Genomic DNA, 27,715 nt, shown 5'->3' with positions numbered 1-27,715 from the left:
ATGAAAGATGTTGCATATAATATTGGATTAGCATGGGAGAAAGTAAGCTCAACAGCAATTGAACTCTACTGGAAAAAAAAATGTATTGGAAAAGACAAAATCACTACTAATAAACTTGAATTAGCAGCATTTTCAGAACAAGAAGCAAAGGCTGCTTATTCTGAAAGAGAAGCTGCTCCATTTGTGCATTATCTAAGCGAGGAAGAAATCCCAACCCCTGGGAACAGGAGAAGACAATTCACAAACAGAAGGCTGGTGATGTAGGGAGTGATTTTTTTTTTTTTTTTTTTTTTTTGTAGTTGTTGGCGCATCGGCTTCTGTGGCCATAGTGCACCTCCCAAGGTTTTTGCAGTACTTTGATCCAAGCCCGAGGCGGGATTCGAACCCGCGACCTTTGGGTTGCCAGGCAGGCACCTTACCCACCTGGCTAGCCCGGTCGGCGTAGGGAGTGACTCAGAGGATAATGTGGATGACTTGTGTATGGAAAAAGCACCAGAAATTAACAAAGTGCTTGAAAACGTTAATTAGGTAATAGCATAGTTAGAACATCAGAATGATAGTGAACATCTTCATTTATTGCATCTGACCACTATTAAGAATTATGTACTGAAAAAATGCTGTCATCAGTTCCAGCAAACTAAATTACATAACTATTTCAGAATGGATGCATAAAATGTAAGTCTATAACAGCATTATGTATTAGTAGAATATAAAGGAAATGATATCACCTTTAATACTTTGTATTTTAGTCTGCATAAAACATTAGTAAATAAAGTAAAGTGTATTTATATAAAAAAAAATGGTAAATTTTTTTTGGCTGTAATGTGCTTTGCTTATAATGCTGGTATTAAAATTGTTGCCTGACACTTGCATTATGTCATTGGTGGGCAGAGGGGTAATATGCCCCCCCCCCCCACCAAAAATCTGAAATTAAAGAAAACAAACACAGGAGGCAGTCTAAAAAAAAAAAAAAAAAAAGCTAAAAAGCCTAGTCACCATTCCCCCCCCCCCCTTACAGTGATACCTGGATATGCCACTGATGTCAGGGTTGCACTGTATCCACTTATGTCTTTAGAGTTATCCAGCTTTAACATATATTTTCAACTATATTTTAATTTTTGAGCTGTATTTTCATAATATAAAATTAATTTATCAATGTGTAGTACTGTATTATTCTAACCACCATGTCCATACAGGGCTGTGCAGTGCCAGTACCCCTGACTACAAGGACTGGCAGTTAGTCCTGACTCACCCAAGTAAGTGCATGCTGCTTACTGTGAACGTGGATAATGTTATTATTCACATAATGTTATCATGAAGTTCTGATCAGATGTATACTAACACATGGAAAAAATGCTATTTCTTGTAATCAGTGCTTTGGTTTATGTTATGTACCGAAAAAATGCTGTGTGATTAAGTGGCATCCCAATTTGTCCTTGAACTCTGATATGTTGTGTGGCTAGTTAGCACTGTTACTTTGTGTGTCCTTGAGTGTTGTTACTCCATGAAAGAAAGTACTGTATATATACTCCTACCAGTCTAGCCGTTTTACAGTAGAGCAGTAATCTTTTTTGAATTCTTGATTTTAATAGTTTCTCTATTTGTTTTTAATGGGTGCATACAGATTTCCAAAATCATTGACAGTTTCATTTTTATTGATGGCTTTCTGGAAGAAATAGTGGACAGTCAAAATATTTCATATTACCTGATTTTAAAGTTTTCTTTCAGTACAGTTCCACCTTTTTATGTACACATTTCCTGCATCAATAAACAGTGCCAGGCAGGTACATTCTTGTTTCTTCTGTTATTGTTATAATTTTAGCTGAGTCCTGAAATGATCACAATAACCGTTATCCACTGTACTGCTTCATTTGCTTACTTTCCTCTTATATGCTGTCTGCTGATTTTTTTTTTTTTTTTTTTTTTTTGTGTTAAAAACATTTTTGCCGCCATTATTTGGAAAAAAGCATTATGTTACCTAGGAATCGTCATGAAACCCAATGTGCATGCATTGTACTTGTTGCTGCAGTGATGCAACAAGTACAATGCATGCACCCAAGAAAACTCAATTGTACACAACAAGTGCAGTGACACAACAAGTACAATTGAGCAGTGACACGCTATGTTATACCATTATATCAGCATAATGATTAATACGCAAATGACTGTGCCAAAATTTACAGCTCAGCATTCGAAGGAATATTGTGAAAGAAAGAAAGGGAAGTTGGACAGAAATGTGAATCCAGATGAAATTCAACAAGAGTGTTTCGTTACGCCTGAGAGTTTTCAAACTGCACCCAAAAAACTCGAGCTGAAATATTGAAGGAATATCGTGAACAGAAGAAAAGGAAATTGGAAATTCAAACTATTCCAAATAATAATGAAATTCAACCACAGAGTTCTACTATGTCTGATACTTATCAGGAATCTAAAACTCCAGCAAAACAAATGAATTAATATCGTGCACAAAAAAAAGCAAAATTAGAAATGGCTAATAATGAGATTCTTCCATGAGCTGACAATGAGTTTGAAAAACTAGTGTACAAAAACCCATTTGGATTTAGTTGTAATGTTTATGATCATTTATGGTTTCAGTTAGATTTGAAACCATTTCCAACAACTTCATATGAATTACTTCAAAACCAATTTCATTTACAAGAAGTGAGTACTTTCATGACGTGTAATACATGTCATAATTCATTAAAAGAGGGACAGATACCAACTATGGCCACATCAAATGTATTTATGTATCCAACATATCCTACTCATTTGCCTCCACTAGATGTTGTAACTGAGCATTTGATATCACCACGAATACCCTTTATGCAAATTTGTCATTTACGTTATGAACATGGACAATATGGGATCATTGGACAAGTAATAAATGTACCAGTTAACATAAATACAATGAATCATCATATCTACAAGGATGTATGCAGAAGAAAATAGTGAAAATATGGTTACGTTATTTGATAAATTCATCTTTGTATAAATTCTACAGCATAAAAGTGAGTGATAATTTCTTGGGGACAAATGATGATAGTGAACTGGACATTCGGATGAAATTGCGGAACCTGTCAACAATGATGATGAACTATTGTTAATTCAACAACAAACATTATTATGGTCTGAAGATAAATATTTATGTATAGCACTTGGTCAGAAATCATCTCCAACAAGTTTCATATTTGATATACATGAAGAAGAACTTTCTTTTCCAGCTATATATTTGGAACCTGCATGAAAATTTAAAAATGGATTGAAAATTACTCCCTTTATGATGGCATCGAGTGAAATTCATAGATCTGATCATTGTAGAGTAACTCCCCAACATTTGCTATATATGGCAATGCAAATTATGCAAATGCATACTGCAGAAAATTTGCAAATTGCATTTAAATCAGTAAGAAAAACAGGTAACGTTACTTGTTCTGTATTGGAATCGAAAGAATTTATAAACAAGTCATTAGAGATTGCTCCAGAATTATGGCATTCACTACAATTTCATAAATTAGTACAAGTTGTTCGACAGTCCAATAGTACATTTTCTAAAATTCTTACAAAAATAGGCAATGGAGAAGCGTTATTACCAGATGAACTTAAAATTATAGAATCGAGATTTGTTACCAAAGAAGATGCTACTAAGTTATGTTCGCAAGGGATTCAAAATAAAATTCATAAAATGTCACTAACTGAAACTGCAGGACTTTCATACATTCTACCATTATTGAAAGGAAAACCATACATGATTACTACAAATATAGATATGGTTGATGGATTGGTAAATGGTGCAATCAAACTGTGCCTCAAATTCGAAATATACTATTTTAGTATATTTCGAATTTGAGGACGACGAAACAGTTAAATGAGTATGGATGAAATTTCCTCAGTTAAAAATAGGACATAACCTTCAATCTCATTATAAACAATATGTGAAAGATAACATTTACCTAGTCAATCCGTACCTGTTATAAAACGATCAACTATGATTCTATTCAAGAACAATAGGAAATTAACATGTAAACATACACAATTTCCTTTAGTATGTGCTTGTGCTTTGACTATACATAAATCTCAAGGAGGGACCTTTGACAAAGTTGTATATAATTATGAGAAAGATCATCAACAGCAACTTGTATACGTGGCATTATCTCGAGTGGCCTCATTGCAAGGTTTATATATTACAAATCCCCACGACGATTTCACATTTCACCATGGCACAGCTACTAGTAATATAGAACTTCGTGCTGAACTAGATCACTTGAAAAATAATAAGCTACCATCTCTACAGGATGAACCGCAAGATTTCATACAAAGTGGTGTATCTATATTGGCAATGAAAGTACAAAGTTTATGGGCCCATGTTTGAGATATTGAAACGGACACAATCTTATAGCAATCCAAAATATTGATATTAAGTGAAGCGTGGTTGGATAATGATGAACATATATTACTTAAACCATTCCAGTGTGTTACTCAATTTAAAAGGTCGGATGTTCGTAGTGGTGGTGTTGCGATATATCAACGTGAAGTCTCAACTATCATCAGTACACCACATATCTTTGCACAACATAATAGCAGCAATGCGACAGTGGTATCAGATGAAATTGGAGACATTTATGGATCTTTGTGCAAATTCAATAGTGAATCTATTTTCATTGTTGCGATGTACATCACCCCAGGGATGTCGTTGAATATAATTAAAAAATTCATAAACAAGGATTTGATGCCGTATTCCATTGAAGGTGCAAAATTATTCTAAGAGCCACTGGATCGTATACCTTTAGTTCTTGCTGGTGATTTAAATCTAGAATTAAATTATGGGGCTGGAAAGAAGTTTTGTAAATTTATGAAAGATGTCTTCAATTTAGATATTAAGTCAAATACTTTAGTAAACACTACACATAATGGAACGACAATCGATGGAGTATTCGCTTGGGAATTAAAATCATTTGAGTGTCAAAATTATATATCTTGTTTCACTTTCATCAACTGGTGAAATACCACCACTTTGCTTATTGGAGGCTTGAAGTGGTGAAACCCATGTTTAGTCTCTAGAGCAAAGTTTCCGGCATCCCCCTCTCCCCATACTTCTCCTTCAATCCATGCACGGTACTAAGTACTATAGGTTTTGATACCTTTCGTGTTTGGGGTTTTCATAAAAAAAAAAAAAAAAAGTTACCATAGACCAATAATTTTAGTGTTATTATAATATATTTTATATAAATTATTTCATTATACACTAGTACATTGAAAAATTCCATTCATTGTATTTCATTTTACTGAAATTATTTTTTAAATAAAAATAATGCAGCAGTACTTTTTTTATTTATTTTACTGTACTAGTCTCATAATGAGTTCCTGCAGTAAAGATGTTTTTAACGGCTGCTGCTGTGACATTATCAGTGACACTATCAGTCTCAGAGTACAGTGGCAGCAACTCATTATATGCCTGGCACATAGTTTTTTTTATTTTTTATTTCACCTTCAATTTTATTAGTTTTACAAGGAATGTGAAGGCTTTCCAACTTCTCCTGTCCCACCTCTCTTACTTCTCCTGCCTTTTGCTTCACAGTTCCTTTTTACCTACACTTCACCCACAGTCTGTTCCCTTGCCAATATCATTCTCTACAAACCTTTCTTATTGTACCTACTGCCATCTGAGATGAAACATCGATTAACATAGTGTTGGAGCTACAATCAGAATTTTTACTGTTACAAAATTCCTTGTTTCTTACAGTTCTCTTCCTTCCTGGCCTCCAAAACTGAGAATCTTGATTATTGAAATGCATATCCCCAAAATAAATGTCACATCAATGATATTGATGAAGTTATATCAAGCTTAATATCAAAGTTTGTGGATGATAAAAAGGTTGGGAGGGTTGTTAATAACAGTAATGACAGTATGCTGCTGCAACAGGATCTGGAAAAGTTGGGCAGATGGGCTGAGAAGTGGCAACTGAAGTTTAATATTGACAAATGCAAAGTACTACATATGGGTTGCAATATCCCCACAGAAATGTACCAACTGTGTAGTGTTACACTCAGGATAGTGGAGAATGAAAAGAGACCAGAGGGGTAATTGTGCAATCAGATATGTAGTTTTCTGAGTAGTGCAGACAGGCTGCCTGAGTAGGTCATGGTGTCTTGTCAATGATATACAGAAATTTTGTGAGCAGGGATAAGGAGGTGATTATCCCCTTGTATACGGCAATGGTCAGGCCACACCTTAAGTACTGCACACAGGTCTGGAAGCCTCATTTTAGGAAGGATGTAGAGTTGCTAGAATGAGTACAGAGAAGGGCAATAAGACTGGTGAGGGGAACAAAGGGGTGCTCTTAAGAAGAAAGGCTTAAGTCCTGCAAATTCCAGCATCTGGAGACTAGGCACCTGTGAGGTGATCTGATTGAAGTGTACAAGGCCATGATTGGATTGAGGCTCAGTAGGCTCAGTGCTGATGAGATTCTTCCTCTTGCTCAGATTGCAAACCTGAGAGGAGATGAACTGAAATTGAGGAAAGACAGGTGTTGAATAGATGTGTGAAAATTTTCCTTTAGCCAGCGGGTAGTTGATTGCTGAAACAAACTTCCGTCTGTTGTTGTGGAAGTTGATAACTTAAATAAATTCAAGGCAGAACTAGACAAACATTTGAAACAAATAGCTGGGTGAAATGGGAAGGTGTTTTTTTTTTTATTTTTTTGGCTGATGCTGTATAAGCTTGCTTTCTTACATCATATGCCTCAACTAAAGCTAATGCCAACTTGGCAAGTGACAAGCTGCATGGTCAACATAACTACAATGTCCAGGGCTATTTGCTAGCATGGATAGGAAATTAGACTACCAGATCATCTGAATACAAACTTTGTAGTCTTCAGTTGTATAATTTTTACTTTCCTTTTACTAAATACCAACATTATGAGTTGTCAGGTCCTGAAAGTAGGAATGTCTATTTCTATTCCAATTTTTTACCTAATTTTGTCTCCTGTTAGCAAAAATTGCCATTCAACTGACTTTGACTGCAGCACATAACATTTAGAAGAACAAATACATAAAAGTGAATATCTACGTATTTCAAGCTCTTTATTGCAGCACAGCACAAGATTGACTTGGTGTCTTATTCCTATAACTCTATACCTGCATGTACTCTTAATACCAGAATATAGATATAAATATGTATCTGTATTAATCTCTTGTAAATGGAGGAATCCACAAAACATCAGGTTATGATATATCTTACTACTCTGATAAATAACCCACTTCTAGTTGAGAATACCTTCTTTATTTGCTAGTTCGGAAAAGTTTGGTGAAACACAAGCAGTTGCTCTTGACATCTCAAAGGCTTTCGATCATGTTTGGCATAAAGGTCTTCTAAACAAGCTTCCATCTTATGGTTTACTACCTGTTTTTTGTAATTGGTTATCCAGTTTCTCTCTGATCACTCACTGAAGGTGATGGTAGATGGCTCTCTGTCTTCTAACTTCTCCACTAATGCCGGTGTCCCCCAAGGTTCAGTTCTTTCCACCACTCTTTTCCCCTTGTATATTAATGACCTTCTTCTGTTGACTGGAAATCCTATCCATAGTTTTGCCGATGATAGCACTTTGCATTCCACTTTCCATTTTGAGAAACCTTGTCCTGCTCAATCAGCTTCAACTTCTCGAAAATCTGCTGCCAATTTCTCAAATGGCTATCTCCAGGTAATTCTCCACTGGGGCAAAGACAACTTAGTTAATTTCAATCCTTCTAAAACTCAGTATTGTCTTATATCTCGCAAAAAGGATTCTTCTGCTCCTATGCTTACCTTTGGTGACACTCTGATTTCTAGGCAAAATGATATATCTCTTCTGGGGATTACCCTGACTTCTAATCTCTCTTGGCACAAGCACATTACAAATATTGCTTCCTCTGCATCTAAAAAACTTGATTTTAACTTTCACTCTCGGCATTACTTTTCTTCCAAACAGCTGTTCACTCTTTACAAATCGCAAATCCGCCCTACCATGGAATATTGTTCCCACATCTGGGGTGGTGACCCCAAAACCTCTCTCAGGCTTCTAGATTCCATTCAGAAGAGGGCAGTTAGGTTAATTAATGACTCCTCTCTAACAATCTCTCAACTCGCTGTCTCATACATGATGTACTCTTTCTGCTGCATGCCTCTTCTACAGATATTTCCATGGACACTGTTCTTCTGAATTGGCTTCTATAATTCCTGCTCTCTTTCAAAACAGTCCGAACACATGCCGCCACCAGCCAGCATACATTTATTGTCCAACTAAAAACTCACAGAACCAACTTTTCATCTTCCTCATTTATTCATTCAACTGCCGTTTTCTGGAACAACCTTCCTTCATACATATTTCCTGAAAATTACAATCTACAGAAGTGCAAGTGCAACATATATCTTCTTTCGTCTTCTCAACCTCCAACCAAAGCACGGTACTAAGTTTCTGTTGTTTGGGTTTTAGGAGCATTAGCAAGTAAGGCCATATTGCTCTGGGGATATGTGGTGGTCATTCCCTGACCTTTCTGCCTCCTCCATATTTGGTGGTCATGGACTCGAACCCTGGTCTAATCAAGAAGCGTGTGCTGCGCACTGCTGCTTCTGCCCACCTGGCTACGGAGAAGCCACGGTTCTAAGTATTATAGGTTCTAATACCTCTCGTGTTTGGGGTGTACATAAAAAAAAAAGTTTCAATTGCAAAAATTGCAAGTTATTATTTATTTGTTTTTATTATATTTTAATTTTTGACTGTAGAAATCTTATCTAATTTTATCTAGGAATTGTAATTCCAAATAAACTGGCAATCGCTTGTATACTCTCTCTCCTTCTCTCTCTCTCTCTCGTGACTATTCAACAAAGAGCAATGTATAATTGTATGATTTTCACATGTTCAAAATTTGGCTTTTACTTTTACTTCTCTTGTTTCATAAAAAAATGTTATTGTCCAGTTCATTTTTGTACAGTTGCCTTTATTTATATATATATATATATATTAATATATTAAAGCTTGGAATTGTATTCCTACAGGGTACAGGACAATTGTTACAGAAGCTGGAAAAGCATAGCAGGTACAATTTAAATTCTTAACTATAACATTAATTTGATTTAATTCATTAAAATTTCAAATGACAAGGTCATTATTTGCCACTTGCAGTATTAATTTTGGTGTAATTCTATGTGTATTATTAATTTTATATCTCGTCTATTAATAATGAGGTTTTGGTATTTGTATTTTCCCAGTAATAAGAACATTCTAATACAATCCATTTTCAAATTTTGATCCCTATCAAAAATTACTATAAACATTACAATCATCTTCCTTCCTGAATAGTCTTGTAGCTTGTCACTTGCCCAGTTCACATGACTTTGGCCAAACTGTGATCACTTATGATTTAAACAAAGTGAAAGAGTTGTAAAATAATAAACAAGAAATCTTGGATAAATTCAGTAAAGTTGAGAAACAGACTAATTTAATATCAGGAATGGCATTTGTGTTTGTAATAGTGCTGTGCTTTCTTAAAGCAGGACAAAATTCTAAGTTGGATTTCATCATCCAATAGCATAACAATTTAGATATTTAAAAAAAAAAAAAAAAAAAAAGGATGATAGTGTAAGAAGCCAAGATATTAAATTATACATATTCAGGAACTGGGTATTTTACAAACTAGCAGAAACGTCCAAATGATTCCTGTGTACAGCCTTATCTTGTACACTGTGTCTTGTATCTTTAGTAACCCAAGTTTGATTCATTAGATAACCTGTTTGTTGTTTGTTATTTGGCTTTTAGGAGTATTAGCAACTAAGGCCATATTGCTCCGGGGGTATGCAGTGGTCATTCCCTGACTTTTCTGCATCCTCCGTATTTGGTGGTCACGGGCTCGAACCCCAGTCTTATCAAGAAGCATGTGCTACGCACTGCTGCTCCTGCCCACCTGGTAGATCACCTGGTGATCTACCAGGTGATCTACTGAATCAAGTGCATTGGATTACAGTTCTGTATGAACCTTTGCCAGGGGCAAAGGTTGATGACGTTGTAGAGCGGATATCATCTTTTAGATATTGTTGTACACGTTGGCACTAAAGATATTAAGAGTAGGAGACCGGTGAAATTACTTAACAAGTACAGGTCACTGTTGAAAAAAACGCTGTGAATTAGGGTTGAATTTGAAAGTGTCTGCAATTCTGCCCAGACACGATAGGAGGGAGTATATGATGAGAGACTTGTCGATCAATTCGGCCCTGGAAAGATTGTGCCAGGCTCAAGGGTAGAATTTTTTCCAGCCTGGTCTGTACTTGTTAACAGGAGAGACTGATTCTACAGGGATGGGGTACACTTTTTTTTATTTTATTTATTTATTTATTTATTTTTTTTATGAAAACCCCAAACACGAGAGGTATTAGAACCTATAGTACCGTGTACTTAGTACCTATAGTACTTAGTACCGTGCTTGGGTTGGAGGTTGAGAAGATGAAAGAAGATATTTGTTGACATTAGACTTGAACTTCTGTAGACTGTAATTTTCAGGAAATACGTACGAAGGAAGGTTGTTCCAGAAAACGGCAGTTGAATGAATAAACGAGGAAGATGAAGAGTTGGTTCTGTGAGTTTTAAGTTGGACAATAAATGGATTTTGGCTGGTGGCGGTATGTGTTCGGACTGTTTTGAAAGAGAGAGCGGGAATTATAGAAGCCAATTCAGAAAAACAGTGCCCATGGAAGTATCTGTAGAAAAGGCATGCAGCAGAAACAGTATGTCTATGAGAAAGAGAGTGGAGACACTCTGTTAGAGAGGAGTCATTAATTAACCTAACTGCCCTCTTCTGAATGGAATCTAGAAGCCTGAGAGAGGTTTCGGGGGCACCGCCCCAGATGTGGGAACAATATTTCATGGTAGGGCAGATTTGCGATTTGTAAAGAGTGAACAGTTGTTTGGAAGAAAAGTAATGCCGAGAGTGAAAGAGAAAACCAAGTTTTTTAGATGCAGAGGAAGCAATATTTGTAATGTGCTTGTGCCAAGAGAGATCAGAAGTCAGGGTAATTCCCCAAAAAGAAATATATCATTTTGCCTAGAAATCGGAGTGTCACCAAAGATAAGCATAGGAGTAGAAGAATCCTTTTTGTGAGATATAAGACAAGACTGAGTTTTAGAAGGATTGAAATCAACTAAGTTGTCTTTGCCCCATTGGAGAATTCCCTGGAGATTGGCATTTAAGGTATTGGTAGCGGATATTCGAGAAGTTGAAGCTGACCGAGCAGGGCAAGATTTCTCAAAATGGAAAGTGGAATGCAATGTGCTATTATCGGCAAAACTGTGGATAGGATTTCCATTTGATGGAAGAAGGTCATTAATATACAAGAGGAAAATTGTGGTGGAAAGAACTGAACCTTGGGGGACACCGGCATTAGTGGAGAAGTTAGAAGACAGAGAGCCATCTACCATCACCCTCAGTGAGTGATCAGAGGGAAAACTGGATAACCAATTACAAAAAACAGTTGGCAAACCATAAGATGGAAGCTTGTTTAGAAGACCTTTATGCCAAACATGATCGAAAGCCTTTGAGATGTCAAGAGCCAAACTTTTCCATTGAATTTGTCCATAAATGAGTAACATTAGCCAGAAGATCACCAGTGGATCGACACTGACTGAATCCATACTGGTGATCAAAGATGAGACGGAAGGTTTCTCCCATCCAATTACCTTCCAATTGCAATGGGAAGATAATTGGATGGGAGGGATTTGTAACACTTTTTAGAAACTGGTTGGATATGAGCAAATTTCCAAGCAGAAGGAAAAACACCTTTGGAATAAGAAAGTGAAAAAAGGCGGCAAAGAACAGGAGTAAGGTCAGGAGCACAGGTTTTGAGAACAAGTGGAGAGATACCAGGACCTGGAGATTTCTTTGCATCAAGATTCATCAAAATCCTTCTGGTATCCTTTTGACAGAAGACCACAGGAGGCATTGAATTGAGCATGTTGGGAATAGTAGGAGGTGTTTTACTAAGATCATTAATACAGGAGTTGGAAAAAAAATAGGATGCTAGCAGATCAGCTTTATCCTTGGCTTTAGTGACAACAGACCCATCTGGTTTTAACAGAGGTGGGAGCAGAGATTAGCAAAAGTTGCGGCCAATAGCTTTGGCAGGAGACCAGAATGCTCGGCTACCATTAGGGCAAGAAGCAAGTTTTCTACTCTTAGTCTGTTCAAAATCTGGTTTGGACTGATTCATAACTGCTTTACAATTGTTGTCGGCTTTGATGTAGGCAAAAAATGAAACTGTAGAATTGAAACAAGCCAATTACGATATGCAACGTTCTTATCTTGAACAGCCTTCACACATTTATTGGAAAACCACGGTTTAGATAAAGGATGAGATTTTAATGTGGAGTGTGGAATAAAGGATTCCATTCCTACAAGAATAATTTCACTGCCACGATCTGAGCAAATGTTGACATCAGAAGTTTTGAAACAGTAATCCGACCAAGGAAAAGAAAAAAAGAAATCTTGCAGGTCATCCCATTTTGCATTCTTGTAATGCCAGACAATACGAGGTTGGGAATAGCCATGAGATAACGGCTCCATTGGAGAAGAGACAATCACTAAGTTGTAATCTGAGGAGGTGCCTAAAGGACCACTCACTTTGACCGTGTACTTAGAAGGGTTGTTCGTGAGAAAAAGATCAAGCGTGTTGGCTGTATGGTTAGGATTGTCCGGTATCCTTGTAGGTAAATGAACAATCTGTGCAAGGTCATTAGTAATTGCAAAAGCCTCAGCATCTCAACCAGCTGGGTCGACGTGACTTGAAAATGGACGCCAGCTGGAGTTGTGAACATTAAAATCACAAAGGAAAATTACTTCACTGTTAGGAAAGTTTGACTGGAGAAAGTGGCCCCGGGTGCCAAGCGTTTCCGTGGCCAAGCGATTCTCGTGCGTTTAAAGAGCGTTTTTTGGTAAGCGACTAGGTTCTATTTTGCTTTCTCCCTTACTTATTAAACCTTTTCGTTAAGTAGCTTCATTTTCTTAAAAGTACTAAGAGGTGAGCCCAGAAGAAGGAAAGAACCTTTTTCTTTAATTTAGTACTCCTACTAACTATATTAACCTATACGCTTGGCCACAAGCGGCACTGCTCCTGCCTCCCCGTGGCGGGGCCGGTAACCTGGGTGGTAAAGGTAAACCCCCAGGGCCAAAAGGAGCTAACATGGATAAAAATAATTATCCCCCTTTAGAGCCATTGAGCTCAAGACAAGAGACTCCCGATATTGACCATGACTCTGTTCACCCAAAAAGGCTTCGAACAGAAGCAAAATGTCCAAATGAGATACCGAATTTCTTGGTGGTACATTCGTTATCTGCCCAACCTGTAGGCAAGTTATCACCATTCTTGATACAGAAGTGTTTAGAGTCTATTGCAGGGTCACCAAAAATGGTGAAGCGACTACAATCCGGAGACCTCCTGATCGAAACAGCCACCTCAAAACATTCTGAGCGGCTGTTAAATACAACGTCTTTTGGGGGGCTAACAGTATCCGTTACTCCCCACAGAACCTTAAATTCATCAAGAGGTGTGATCAGTGAGTGGGACCTAACTTCAGTCTCCGAAGAAGAACTACTCCAAGAACTTAGTAGTCAAAAGGTAACAAGTGTAAAAAGAATCATGACTAAAAAAGATGGGAATCTAACTCCAACTAGAACCATCATTTTAACATTCAGTACTCCAGACTTACCATCCTCAATCAAAGCTGGCTATTTGAATTGCCGTATTAGACCATATATTCCGAATCCCGTTCGTTGCTTCAAATGCCAGAAATATGGTCATTCACAGCAGGCATGTAGAGGTGACTCCATCTGTCCCATATGCTGATCTAAAGACCATACTCAAGCTGATTGCTCAGTGGCAACCCCTGCGTGTCCAAACTGCAAGGGAAGTCACCCTGCCTTTTCCAAATCTTGCGAATTATGGATTACAGGGAAAAAAATTCAAAAATATAAAGTAGAAAATAAAGTTACGTTTCCTGAAGCACGTAGGCAAGTAATGTTGAACATGCCTAGCAGTCGATCCTACGCTGTTCGCACTAGAAACTATGTATCTACTGGAGCACAAACAGATGTATCAATCCCGCCTAATACCTCAATGGCTAATTGGCTTAAATCTACCCTTTCAAATTCAAAAAAAGAAAATCCTCAAAATAAAACTAGCGAAGCTACAAATACCCCAATCAGTATCCCTAGTGATACTCCATCGGTCCCATATGACACAGAGCAAAGGAAATCTGACACAGGTTCAAAACAAATGGAAACTCCTACCAACAGTATGGAAGTAGATGAGCGTTTAGATAATGGGGAACCCATTTTGGAACTCCATGCAAATGACACCATGGATTCAGTACGCCCCTATTTTCCGAAAAAAGATAAAATAAAACAAGACAGACCGAAATGCTCCACTTCTAAAAAACAGTCAGACCAATCGAGCACAACTAAAATCAAATAATGTCTAATATCATACAGTGGAACTGCAGAGGACTAAGAAGCAATTCTGACGACATAAAAGATTTACTGATTAAATATAATCCGATAGGAGTATGTCTACAAGAAACTTTCTTATCATCTCAAGCTTCACCAAAATTTACAAACTATACAATATATAGAAAAGACAGGATTTCGGAGTCTCCTGCTCGCGGAGGAGTAGCTGTGCTTATAAAATCAAACATACCGTCCAGGCAAATTCAATTACAAACTAGTCTAGAAGCTGTGGCAGCACGTATTTCAATCGGTATATCAATTACCCTAACTTCTATATATATATCCCCTTCTCACCCATTGTCAAATACAGAACTTGATAATTTGGTTATGCAACTACCATCTCCAATCTGCCTTTTTGGTGATTTCAATGGCCACCATCCATTATGGGGGTCGCCTGCGATTGACACAAGAGGCAAATTAATAGAAACATTCATGAATAATAACAACCTAACTATACTAAATTCTGGATCTCCCACTTATATTCACCTATCTACAGGATCTACTTCTGCAATAGACTTGTCAATCTGCTCACCAGCAATTTTCCCAAGTATGACATGGTCAGTGCTAAACTATCCTCTAAACAGTGATCACTTCCCAATCCTTTGCTCATTACAAACACGAGTAACTGCAAATCTAGAACACCGATCCACCTGGAAGTTCAAGAAGGCAAACTGGGAGAGCTACTGTACCCAGGTCCAGTTAGACAGGAGTTATGTTCAGCAACATCCAATTGAAGACGTAACTAACTACATTACCAATCAGATACTAAATGCAGCAAAAAATTCAATTCCGAAGTCACGACCCCACAAGTGCTCCCACCATAACAACTGGTGGAACACAGATTGTTCTAATGCCAAGCGTGAGAAAAACCGTGCTTGGAACAAATTCCGTAAGTTTCCTACAACCAGTAATCTGATAGAATACAAAAGACTTAAAGCCAAAGCAAGGCAGATTAGGAGAAAAGCCAAGCGTGACTCCTGGCTCTCATTTGCCTCAACTATCACCAAAGACACTGACCCACGATTCATTTGGAGAAGAATTAAAGCGCTAAATGGAAAATTCACTCGACCACCCTCTCCAATACTCTGTTGGAATGGAAAAGATCTCTCGGCACCTAAGGAAATCGCCAATGCGCTAGCAGAATCATTTTCTTCAATATCTGCTTCTGCTTCCTACTCCATCTCCTTTCAGCGCATCAAGGCAGATGCAGAACGCCGCAAAATTAACTTTTCCACACGGCTCTCACTTCCATACAATCAACCATTTAATATAACAGAACTCAAAGAATCCTTAAATAAATCTTCAAATAGTGCTGTCGGCCCAGACGACGTACATTACATCATGCTAAAACATTTACTTGAAGAGGACTTACGTACCCTATTGATCTTCTATAATCGAATCTTCTCAGAAAATGATTACCCACTTTCGTGGCGTCACTCTCACATACTTGCCATACCAAAACCAGGCAAAGACCCTTCTTTGGTTAACAATTATAGGCCAATATCTCTCACAAGCTGCATGGGGAAAATTTTTGAGAGAATGATACATACGAGGCTTACCTGGATCTTAGAAGCAGAGAACCTTTTAACAGATCATCAGAGCGGCTTTCGTAAGAACAGATCCACTCTTGATGTACTTATCAAAGCTGAATCGAATATTCGGAATGCCTTTGTCATGAAGCAACATCTAGTCATGGTCAATTTAGATATTGAAAAGGCATTTGATACTACCTGGCGACATGGTATTATTATGGACCTTTATCACCTAGGACTAAGGGGTCATCTCCCTCAGATAATTCAGAATTTCCTGCGCCACCGCTCTTTTCAGGTCCGTTATCAGAACGTACTGTCTACACCCCATATTCAGGAAGAAGGAGTACCACAGGGATCTATACTCAGCGCAACATTATTTGCAATTCGAGTCAACAGCATAACTAAAGACATCCCCAAAACTGTGGAGGCTTATATGTACGCGGATGACCTAGCAATCTCCTGCCAATCTCAAAGCATGAACACCATTGAGCGTCAACTCCAACTTGCCATTAACAGAATTGAATCCTGGATGTCACGCAACGGATATCGACTAGCTGAACAAAAGTCTACCACCACTCACTTTTGTAAGAAGCGTGCTGTCCACCACCATCCTGAATTACGGCTAAACAATTGTCCAATACCAGTTGTAAACAGCATCAGATTTCTCGGTCTGATATTAGATAGTAAGCTTAACTTCCAAGCACATATCACATATCTACGAACTACTTGTCTAAAACAGTTAAACATGCTTCGATCAGTCTCATCCATGTCATGGGGAGCTGATCGGTACTCCTTACTTCACCTCTACAAATCTCTGATCCGTTCACGCTTAGATTATGGTTCTCCCGTATATGACTCAGCTAGGAAAAGCACATTAGATCGGCTAAATGTCATCCAGCACAGTGCCCTGAGGACTGCTCTGGGCGCATTCAGGACTTCTCCCATGCAAAGTCTTTATGTTGAAGCCCACGAGCCGCCATTACATCTTCGTAGGAAAACATTATTGCTTTTCTATGCTTCTAAGATCCAGAGTCTTCCATCGCACCCCAGTTGGGAGTATCTTTATCACACTCGGTGGGATTCTTTTTATGAGAATAAACCACATGAAAATCGTCCTGCTTCACTCAGGATCAGAGATCTTATTCACAGTTGGAATATTGATTTAGCTGATATTTTTCAGAACACAACTGCACCTGTTCCACCCTGGACGTATGTTTGTGCCTCACATGATACATATTTTCTCCAGTGGGGGAAGAATGTCATACCTCCCAAAAACATGAGACAGTTGCACTCAGCCCATGCTACCCATAACTCCGATGCATGTAAAATATATACCGATGGGTCGAAAACTGATAGTAAGGTAGGTGCTGCAGCTGTTTTTCCTACATGTACAATTTCAGCCACACTACCTTTATCATGCAGTGTCTTCACTACTGAACTTTATGCCATCAAGTTAGCACTTAGTAAGATTATTGAACTTTTCATCTCACCCGCAATAATCTACACGGATTCCCTCAGTGCTATCAATGCCATAAGGAAGAATTTCTCCTCTCCTCATCCTACATTGAAAGAAATTCATTCCCAACTATTTTCCTGTAGTGTGTCCAATCAGTCAATCACATTTTGCTGGATCCCTGGCCATTCTGGCATTCCGGGAAATGAAAGTGCAGACTTTGCCGCTAAACATCCTCAACCCACTCTCTCACAACATCCTCAGGTTCCATACACTGATTTTAAACCTGTTATTCATAAAGCATGTTACAACAACTGGTCACAGATATGGAAAAGGAATACTAACAGCAAACTTTACCAAATAAAACAAGAACCAAAGCTGTGGCTCTCCTGCTTCAGACCAAACAGACGTGAGGAAGTGGTGTTGGCAAGGCTAAGAATTGGACATACGCATCATACCCATCTATACTTGCTACTGGGAGAAATCCCACCTCAGTGTTCATCCTGTAGCAGTCGGCTTACGGTCCGCCATTTTCTGCTTGATTGTCCCTTGCATTCAACCATCCGGTCAAACACGTTTCAATCAGTTTCTAGGCTTAATGTATCACCTGATTTATCCCATATTCTAGGAAACAATGCAAATATTGAAGAACTTTTAATATACTTAAAATGTATTGGCCTATACAAAAGTATATAATTTAACAATCATAAAGATAGGGTCATGCAATTAAACGATGAATAGACACAATTTGGCCTCAGTTGCCCTTGTGTCTTTAAACCCAATCACAACAACAACTGGAGAAAGTCAAGTTGCAAAGAGAGGAAGTCAAAGAGCTCAAAGTGATTAGTGGAGTTGGGAGAATGGTAGAGACAACAGATTAATTTTACACAATGGGGTAGAGAGGTTTTAAGCCAGAGAAGATCGAAAAGAGGAGATTCCAAACTACCAAGTCTCTGATAGGGAATATCGGAACGGACATATGCACAAGTACCACCTTTGAGGTGAAAGGAATCATACAGCAAATAATTTGGGCAACTGAGATGAGCAGTAGTTGAATCAACCAATAACTGAGATTCTGTTATAAAAAGTACATGGGGTTTGGCAGACTGCAAGTGGAAATGGACATAGTTGAGATTAGAATTGAGACCACGTATATTTGTGAAATGAACTAGGAAGTGTTTGGGAGGTTTAGATCTTTTTGCAGATAAGCTTGCTCTATTAGTTTGACAATTCATGGTGTATTCAATAGTAAGAAAAGGTGGGGGGGGGAACACATGCCGTATGAAGGTTTTTTTTTTTTTTTTTTTTGGTAGTTCTTGGCGCATAGGCTTCTGTGGCCATAATGCACCTCCCCAGGTTTTTGCAGTACTTTGATCCAAGCCCGAGGCGGGAATCGAACTCGCGACCTTTGGGTTGCCAGGCAGGCACTTTACCCACCCAGCTAGCCCGGTCGGCGCTGTATGAAGTAATGAAATTTTTGGATATGGCGTACACATGGTAAGAATATACCCAGATCCTTGACATAACGTGGCCTCGACAATGCCCCCCGCATACACACTACTCGGACTCCCTCCAGTCACTATGTGGCAGAGTAGAGGTAGCAAGATTATACACTAGCTGATACGGAAGCCTCCTAAAGAGTTACCAATAAGTTCGGTCTGCTGTACTAACTAGCGGCCTACCTTCGAACACCATTTTAGAATTTGAAAGAATTTGAAAGAATATTTTAGAAAGTACCAATAAAAGGAAACATTTTGTTTACTGAGGCTATTTTGTCTCCTCTGTAGTTAGCATATTCAGAGGGTGCAAAATTTGACTTAAAAAATTAAATGCTAGCGAAACATAAATTCCTTGAGCATTATTATAGAAGGATTTTGTCTACTGAACTGAGATTGTATCTCATTAGGAATCACAAGACTTTAGTGAACAAAATAAGTACAGGGCACAGCATTTATATAATATTAGTAATAGCCATATAGTGCGAGAAAGCCACAGGCTTTTGCTGCACTGGCTGGGGGGTGGAATAAATAGATAACAAAATACAAATTATTTGCTTCCTCCTCACTTAGGTAACTATCCAGTTGACCTTTGAATTTATTCACTGTCAGCCTCAACTACTGTGAAGGCAACCAGTTCCAGCAATCATTGACTTGCTGGCTAAAAGAAAACTTCCTACAGTCTTTTCTTTTTTTTTTTTATGAAAACCCCAAAATATGAGAGGTAATAGAATCTATAGTACTTAGTACCGTGCATGGATTGGAGGTTGGGAAGATGAAAGAAAAGAAGATATTTATTGACATTAAACTTGAACTTCTGTAGATTGTAATTTTCAGGAAATACATATGAAGGAAGGTTGTTCTAGAAAACAGAAGTTTAATGAATAAATGAGGAAAAAGAAAAGTTGGTTCTATGGGATTTTTCTAGTTGGACAAGAAAAAGAATGTTGACTGGTTGCGGCACATGTTCGGACTGCTTTGAAAGAGGAAGTGGGAATTATAGAAGCCAACTCAGAAGAACAGTGCTCATGAAAGTATCTATAGAAAAGGCATGCAGCAGAAACAGAACACCTATGAGACAGGGAGTGGGGAGACTGTGTTAGAGATAAGTCATTAATTAACCTAACTGCCCTCTTTTGAATGGAATCTAGAAGCCCAAGAGAAGTTTTATAGGTACTGCCCCAGATGCGGGAACAATATTTTATGGTAGGGCAGATTTGCGATTTGTACAGAACCGTTGTTTGAAAGTAAAGTAACACTGAAAGCAAAAGAGAAAACCCAGTTTTTTTAGATGCAGAGGAATCTAGTCTAAACCTCTTCCTCTGTAATTTTAATTTATGACCCTGAGTTCTGGAATTCTCTATAACAGTGAAAATTAAATTCCACTTTCGTTTATTTCATTAATTCCCCTGAGAGTCTTATAAGCCTCAATCAGATCACCTCTGATGTGCCTAGTTGCCAGCTCTGTAGCCCACATATATGGAGTCTTTTCTCATATGGTCACCCTTATGTTGACCTCACCATGAGAGTTGCCCATCTTTGGACCCTTTCAAGCAGTTCAATTTCTTTTTTTCAAATGAGGTCTCCATACTTGAGTAAAGTATTTCCAGTGTGGTCTTACAATTGCCTTATACCATGGGACTATTGATCTCCATATCTCTACAGGATAATGATTGATAAATCATTGGTAGGACACCATGAGCTTTCCTGACTGCCTGTTTACACTACTCAGAAATCTTCATACCTGCTCTTATTATAACTTCCAGATCTCTTTCTTCCTCCACTGATTTTAATTAATTTTAACCATGTGTATAATTTATTTTGGGGTTGCTATTATCCAAGTATATCTAACCTTGCATTTTGCTGCATTAAAACAAAGCTGCCACTTTTCTAACCATTCTTGCAGCCTGTTTAAGTTATCCCGAAGAAGCGCTGCTTGTTACTGATCATTAACTACTCTATCAATCTTTACATCGTCTGCAAATTTTGACTTCAAGCCTTCTATCCCATCATCAATGTCATTTATGAAAATCAGAAACAACAGTGGTTCAAGAACCGATCCTTAGGGACTCCACTTCTGACTAATACCAGTCTGAAGAATATCCATTAATCACAACTCTCTGCCTTCTGCCCTACAGTCACCCAGCTTATACAATAGCCTCTCATGAGGGGACTGAGTCAAATGGCTTGCTAAAATCCAAATAAATTATGTCAAAATTGTTTCCTACATCCAGCTCATGAATAACTGTGTCAAAATAGCATACTAAGTTTAACTGTGCTATTTTAACTATGTTAAAATAGCTTACTGTGTTATTTAGAATGGCATATCTATCTAAATGTCCCTGGATTGCAATCTTAATCATTGCTTCTAAGGTTTTCTCTAGGGTTTTCACTGAAGTCAGAATAATCCATCTGCAGTTACTTCCTGTGCTCTTAGAAGCACCTTTATGTAGTGATGATACGTTGGCACTTCTCCAAACCAAAGGAATCTCTCCTGAGTCTAAAAATGCCTTCATAATTAACTTCAATGGTTCAATACACTTCCTGGCAGCCTTCCTCAAAATTACTGGGTATATGCAATCAAGTCCAGGAGCCTTACTTACCTTTATGCTTGAAAGTTTTTCTAATAAACACTCATCTGTAATTTCAAAATCACTAAGTTCATATGACTCTACTTCACTTGCATGGCCTCTTCTCAATTTGAAGGGTCTTTCTTCAGTAAAAACAAATACAAAATACCTGTTCAATTCATCTGCAACATCTGCTGGGTTGTCTAAGACTTTCCCACGCCCAGTGCACAAAAGTCCGATCTGATTTACTCTCTAATGCAGAAACTCTATGATAAGTCACGGTTAAATTTTTCAGATTCTTTATTCAACTTTTTTCCTAGTTCGATACAAATGGAAATAAGGTGCAGGATGCTGTTTCAAAAGCTTGGGGTTTTTTTTTTTTTTTTTTTTGATTTTTTTCTTCCACTTAGTGCTTTTTTTTTTTTTTTTAGAGCTTTGCTCCCTCGCATCATGTTGTCAATACTAATACTATTTCAGTTAGGGCTATTTTTATGAAACCCAGTCAGATATACATTGAAATAAGATACAGTAATATTTTTTTTTAAAATTTGTTTATCCGAATTTTCCAAAAAAAAAAAAACTGATTTCCAATTAGGAATCAGTTTTTTGCAACATTAATATTTGCATAAGTATGTTTAATCCAGAAATTGATATTTTTTAGATTAAATAGACAGCTGTGCAAACATTGATGTTAATTTTTTTATTCATTTTTCCCTGGTCAATAATATTATAAACACTATAGAAATAAAATATTATGTTCATAATGTAATTAAAATAACCCTTCATAATCCAGCTGGACTGAACAAAAAATTAGGCAACAAAAATATGAAATAACAAGAAATTTAACTACCAGAAAAAGTTGGTTAATGTTCATAACGTAATTGAAATAACCCTTTGTAATCCTGCTGGTTTTCTAGACTGATTTTTACATATCATTTGGGATTGAGAATGAGATTAGCTCAGTGCGGGTGATGTTTTATGGCTCCAGAAAATAGAATTTTTCTTAAATTTTTACCATTTTATTGACCAAATTGGCATATTAATTTAATTTCTAGAAGTAGCTTTATATTCCTAGTTACAATACTTAGTTTATTTTGAACTTAGATAGAGATTTTGTGGGTTATTACTTAGTACAGCAGGCCCTCATTATAATGCAGTTTGCTTTACGCTGATTCGCTATAACACTGTTCTTATATTATAACCTGTATCTGACTATAATGATGTCACAACTATAATGCTCTTTTACAGATTGCATTTTTGGCATTTTTTGGCAAAATAATTTCATTTGAAGGAAACGATAGCTTGAAAATAAATAGCAAAACAGCATTAAAATGTTTCCCATGCTGACTTGAGAAATTTTCCCATAATCAGTGAAATTTTCTCGCATGCTAATTTAATTTCAGTACAGTGACTTGTTACGTAGTTCCGAGACAATGTTTTAAAAAAAATTATCAAGTATATTGCTTGTAATATTTGTGTTATAAGCATTTATCCGAAGTTAGTCATCACTCAGTACAGTATTACACATTGTGTGTAATGGACAGTTTACTCGAACATTGTATCATAATTAAAGCAACCAATGCAGTTACATTTTCGGAGAGTTAATAATGGCGGATAAGAATGAAAAAGAAACAAAGTCTGGATGCAGTACGAAGACTATAAATGTAAGAAAAAGACTGAATTTGAAAATTAAATTAGTTGTTTTGAAGCGAATCGATTCCGGTCAACAACAAGCAGATGTGTGCCATAATTTAGGACTTGCAAGTTTAACTGTAAGAACAATTATAAAAAAATAAAGAATTAATTTTAGCAGCAGGAAAGACAGCTGTTCCACTGCAAGCAAATAGGGCTAGGGAGAGAAATTAGCCTACATGATGATCTGAAGAAAACTCACCTAAAAAAATGTGGACCATTTAAAACTAGTAAGGGCTGATTGAATAGATTTAAAATCCAGGGAGAAGCCACAAGTGCAGATCAAGGAGCTGAAACTTTCAAAAAAGAACTTATTTAAGAGGGGTATTATGCGTTATACTTTGCAGAATATATTTTATATGTACAAATATTTGAATATTAAATATTTTGACCGACATTTGTGCATCTTTTCACTACCGTTTATTATAGGAAATATCCTATGGCACCTACCACAATTCACAAATACATATGTTACCTTATGGGAATTCGGTGCTCACTTAGCGCTCTATTTTTCCGGAACAAATTATCAGCGTTAAGTGGGGATCACCTGTATTGGTAGAACTTGTACTGTTCGAAACTTGCTGTATTGTGTAGTATTGATATGGAATAGCATTACGTGTAGCTTGAACTTGATAGTGTAAGGCATAACATAAAACTAGATAGTGAATACGTAGTAGGACTGTAGTACAAATCTGTTAGCTTAGTATAGTATTGGAAATTAATCAATTAAATTTATCAACCCTTTTAATTTTTATTGTTAACTAAATCGTATTTAAATGGAAATCACGACCCAGACTAGAGCATCAAAGCAACTTGCGAAAAGTAGCAGAAGTGCTGTTGTTTGCAGGAGAACCATAGGGGACGATTCTCAAACGCATCACAGTCTAAAAAAATTTGCAAAATGCAACATGTTTGCGGATCTCTCTCGAATAGGACATGATCTAGCCATGGAGGATGTCTTTGTGTGTGTGTGTGTGTGTGTGTGTGTGCGCGCGCGCGCGCGCGTGTGTGTGTGTGTGTGTGCGCGCGCGCGCGCTAGGTGCAGAGAATGTGAAGAAATTAGGCGCCGACTCAGCGTTCTGATGGATGTCTATGAGAGCTTGAAGAGTCGTGTGGATGCCATCAAAGGAATTAAAATGGGGGACCCCCATCAAGTTCTCAGCTGCCCAACTCAACTCCAGAGCACACTCTTATGCACCATGCAACCTTCAGGGCAGAATCCGCTGGTCCCACAGGAGGTAGTCATTGTTAGTGACTCAATTGTCAGGGAAACAAGAAATGTACTGTGCAAAAGGAATAGGACCAGAGTTTGTCTGCCAGGGGAAAAAGTTGATGACGTTGTAGAGCAGATATCATCTTTTAAGGGCACAAAAGGTGATGTCATTGTCATTAAGTGTAGGAGATCTGAAGATTTACTAAGCAAGTACAGGTCAGTGCTGACAAAAAGTTGGGAGTTAGTGTTAAATTTGAAAGTGCAATTCTGCTCAGACACGATAGGAGGGAGTATATGATGAGAGCCTTGTCAATCAATTCGGCCCTGGAGATATTGTGCAAGGCTCGTGGGGTAGAATTTTTCTCAGCATGGTCTGTGCTTGTTAACAGGAGAGATTGCTTCTCCAGGGATGGGATACCCTTAAATAGAAAGGGTACAAGAATATTTGCTGATGCTATTGAGGCAATGTTAGGTGGGTCAGAAAACTGCTAGCTTGGGAGGATTCACAGACTAATAGGTTAACAGTAGCCACAGGCAGAGGTGGAAATGATTCTTGCACTGCTTCTATTGGAATGAGCAGCAGCCCAGAAAGCCAGTTGGTGGGGATTTCAGGAACTGCTGGGGGTCATGAAACAAGTAAATACATGGGCTGTGTTAGAGTAACTAATAATAAGAACAGGTGCATGTATACTTGCATCAACACCAATGCTAGGAGTATAGTAAACAAATTTGATTAGGTCTATACAGCAGTACCAACTGATCATGTTACCAACAGCAAATTCTAAATGGGAAGCATTCAAGGAAGTAATCATGGAAGTTACTAGGCTTTTTGTTCCAACTAAGAAATACTGTTCTAGGTTCAGGCCCAAATGGATATCAGACGAACTAATGAGACTCTTGGCAGAGAAGAAAAATGCATGGAATGCACATAGATTGTCAGATGACACAGAAGCCTATGGTAGATACAAGGTAGTCTGTAATCAAGTCACAAAGGAGTTTAAGAAAAAAAAGGGAGATTATGAAAAATCTTTGGCAAAGAATGCAAAGAAAAATAGCAAAGACTTCTTTCTGAGATAAACTAAAAGGAAGAGGATGAATCAGATCGGTCCACCTGATATCAATGGTTTGACTGTAGATGATCATTCTCGGATAGCTGCCGAACTGAAAGAGTATTTTGCATCTACATTCACATGTGAGGAGTTATTCAAGGAGGACAGGCCAGATGTTTATCAAACTCTTAAGAGGGAGTTAAATGATTTTGTAATAACTGAGAGCAAAGTAGAGGAGAAATTGTTGAAGTTATACATAAGAAACGCACCTGCAGTGGATGGAATCAATCCAGTTATATTAAAGGAGGCAGCAAAGGAAGTAAGCAAACCCTTAGCCATAATTATGACAGCATCTTTGCACTTGGGGGAAGTCCCCACGGACTGGAGATGTGCAAATATATCTCCAATTCACAAAGGGGGGTATCAAAGGGTGACACAAGTAATTACAGACCTGTTTGTTTGACTTCTGTTCCAGGAAAAATAATTGAGTCACTGGTTAAAGGAGCATTGCAGGATCATTTAGACAAGACTGTATAAATAATTCAGACACAGCATGGGTTTGTCAAGGGGAAGTCTGACCAGTCTGGTTGGATACTGTGACGTGGTTACAAAGGAACTGGATGCTTAAAATAATTTTGATATCATATACTTTGATTTAGGAAAGCTTTTGATACTGTTGCACATGGAAGATTACTGTACAAATTGGAGCAGTATGGCATTAAGGGTAAGTTTCTACAATGGATAAAAGGACGGTTGAGTGGGAGAAGACAGAGAGTGGTGATCAATGGGTACAGCTCTTCATGGATTAATGTTATTAGTGGTATCCCTCAGGGTTCGGTGTTGGGCCCATTGTTGTTTTGTCAGGTAGTTCCTGACTTTGAGTTAATTTGTTCCTAGCACATGTTCAGAAAGCGAAAACTCCTAAAACGGGAATTTATTTCCCACAGACATAATGTTAAAAACAGGGGTTACGTTCTCAACAAAGAAATTAGTTAAGAAAGAAATTAGCTAACTAATTTATCTTAGTTAGCTAATTTTTTCTCAACAAAGAAATTAGCTAATTAATTTATGTTTAAACAATGATTGATTTATCCAAAGAAATGAAAATGTAGCCTGTAAAATCAAGCAAATTATAATAATAAAGAAATTATTTACCACTTACAAATGTTAAAGAATGTTTATTCTGTATCATCATCATCATCGACTAAATGCACACTCGTTGATCACTCATTATTGGTTTGGCACTTGTTGGTTTGTTGCACAAGGAGTCATCTTCTTCAGAAATGTTTCAAGAGGCGTTTATTTCCAAGATAATCTCTTTTGTTTATAAATTTCGCGATTGCATGCATAAGCATTTTTTAACAGCACACACAAATTACAACTAACATGATTTGCACAGAGTACAAGTTTATGAAGCTTTAAAAAAAGGAATGAAGAGAGAGAAGATTCTGAAAATTTGTTTGTTTTTTTATAAGATTGAAGATTTCAGTAAAGGGGAAACACATTTCACCATAATAAAAATAAAAAAAACCACACAATTCCAGCTATCGGTATTTTAGCAAATGCAATAACATCGAGTTTACTACCTGTTTATAATTGCTTGCACTAACAGAAAAGCCGAATAAACTGGAGAGTGCAAATTGTTTTTATGGTTTTATGGTCAGAACCTCCAGAAATGTTCTTTAGAAAAATATCACCAGGGTGTTTATTAAAATTGATTCTTATAATAGAACATATGATAACGATGAAAGTGTAGTGCTTTTTAATGATTTGAATTGGTAACTAATACAATTTACAAACCACACTCATGACCTTTTAGATGGTCTTAAGGTTACGCTAGTGACCTTAAAAATGACATTTTAGAGAGATAAATAGCTTAGTTATACAGTGAAATTTAACTTCCGAGGTCTCGAAATGAATTACCAAAAAACAATGTGTTGTTGGGTTCACATTACGATATTTTCATGATACGTTAGTGTCTCTGGAACTGATTAATATTGTAAAGTGCGGTATGCTGTATTGTACAGCTATGCATGTGGTTTGGAATGTGGTATTTCTGAATGTTTAACATTCATTTTTTCCAATTAATGTTCATATTTTCGATTTTGTTGATACTTGATACTTGGAAAAAAAAAACTCGTAAACCTGGGAACTTGGAAAGTGGGAACTGCCTGTGATATTGATGAA

General features: G+C 37.4%; 1 protein-coding gene across 2 annotated transcripts in view; it reads left to right on the top strand.

Moving 5' to 3' along the window:
- Positions 1–27,715, top strand: part of LOC150075197 (WD repeat, SAM and U-box domain-containing protein 1-like) — a 157,289-nt gene that overhangs the window by 83,500 nt on the left and 46,074 nt on the right. For both annotated transcript variants that reach the window (XM_090388648.1, XM_090388647.1), the window contains exon 8: positions 9,032–9,072. In XM_090388648.1, coding sequence (XP_090244774.1) covers positions 9,032–9,072 — 41 coding nt within the window. The remainder of the gene's footprint in view (positions 1–9,031; positions 9,073–27,715) is intronic.

Source organism: Mastigoproctus giganteus, chromosome 14, assembly GCF_048544385.1.
Source record: "Mastigoproctus giganteus isolate SK-2022 chromosome 14, ASM4854438v1, whole genome shotgun sequence".
NCBI lineage: Eukaryota > Metazoa > Arthropoda > Arachnida > Uropygi > Thelyphonidae > Mastigoproctus > Mastigoproctus giganteus.
This window is presented reverse-complemented; position numbering and strand designations above follow the sequence as displayed.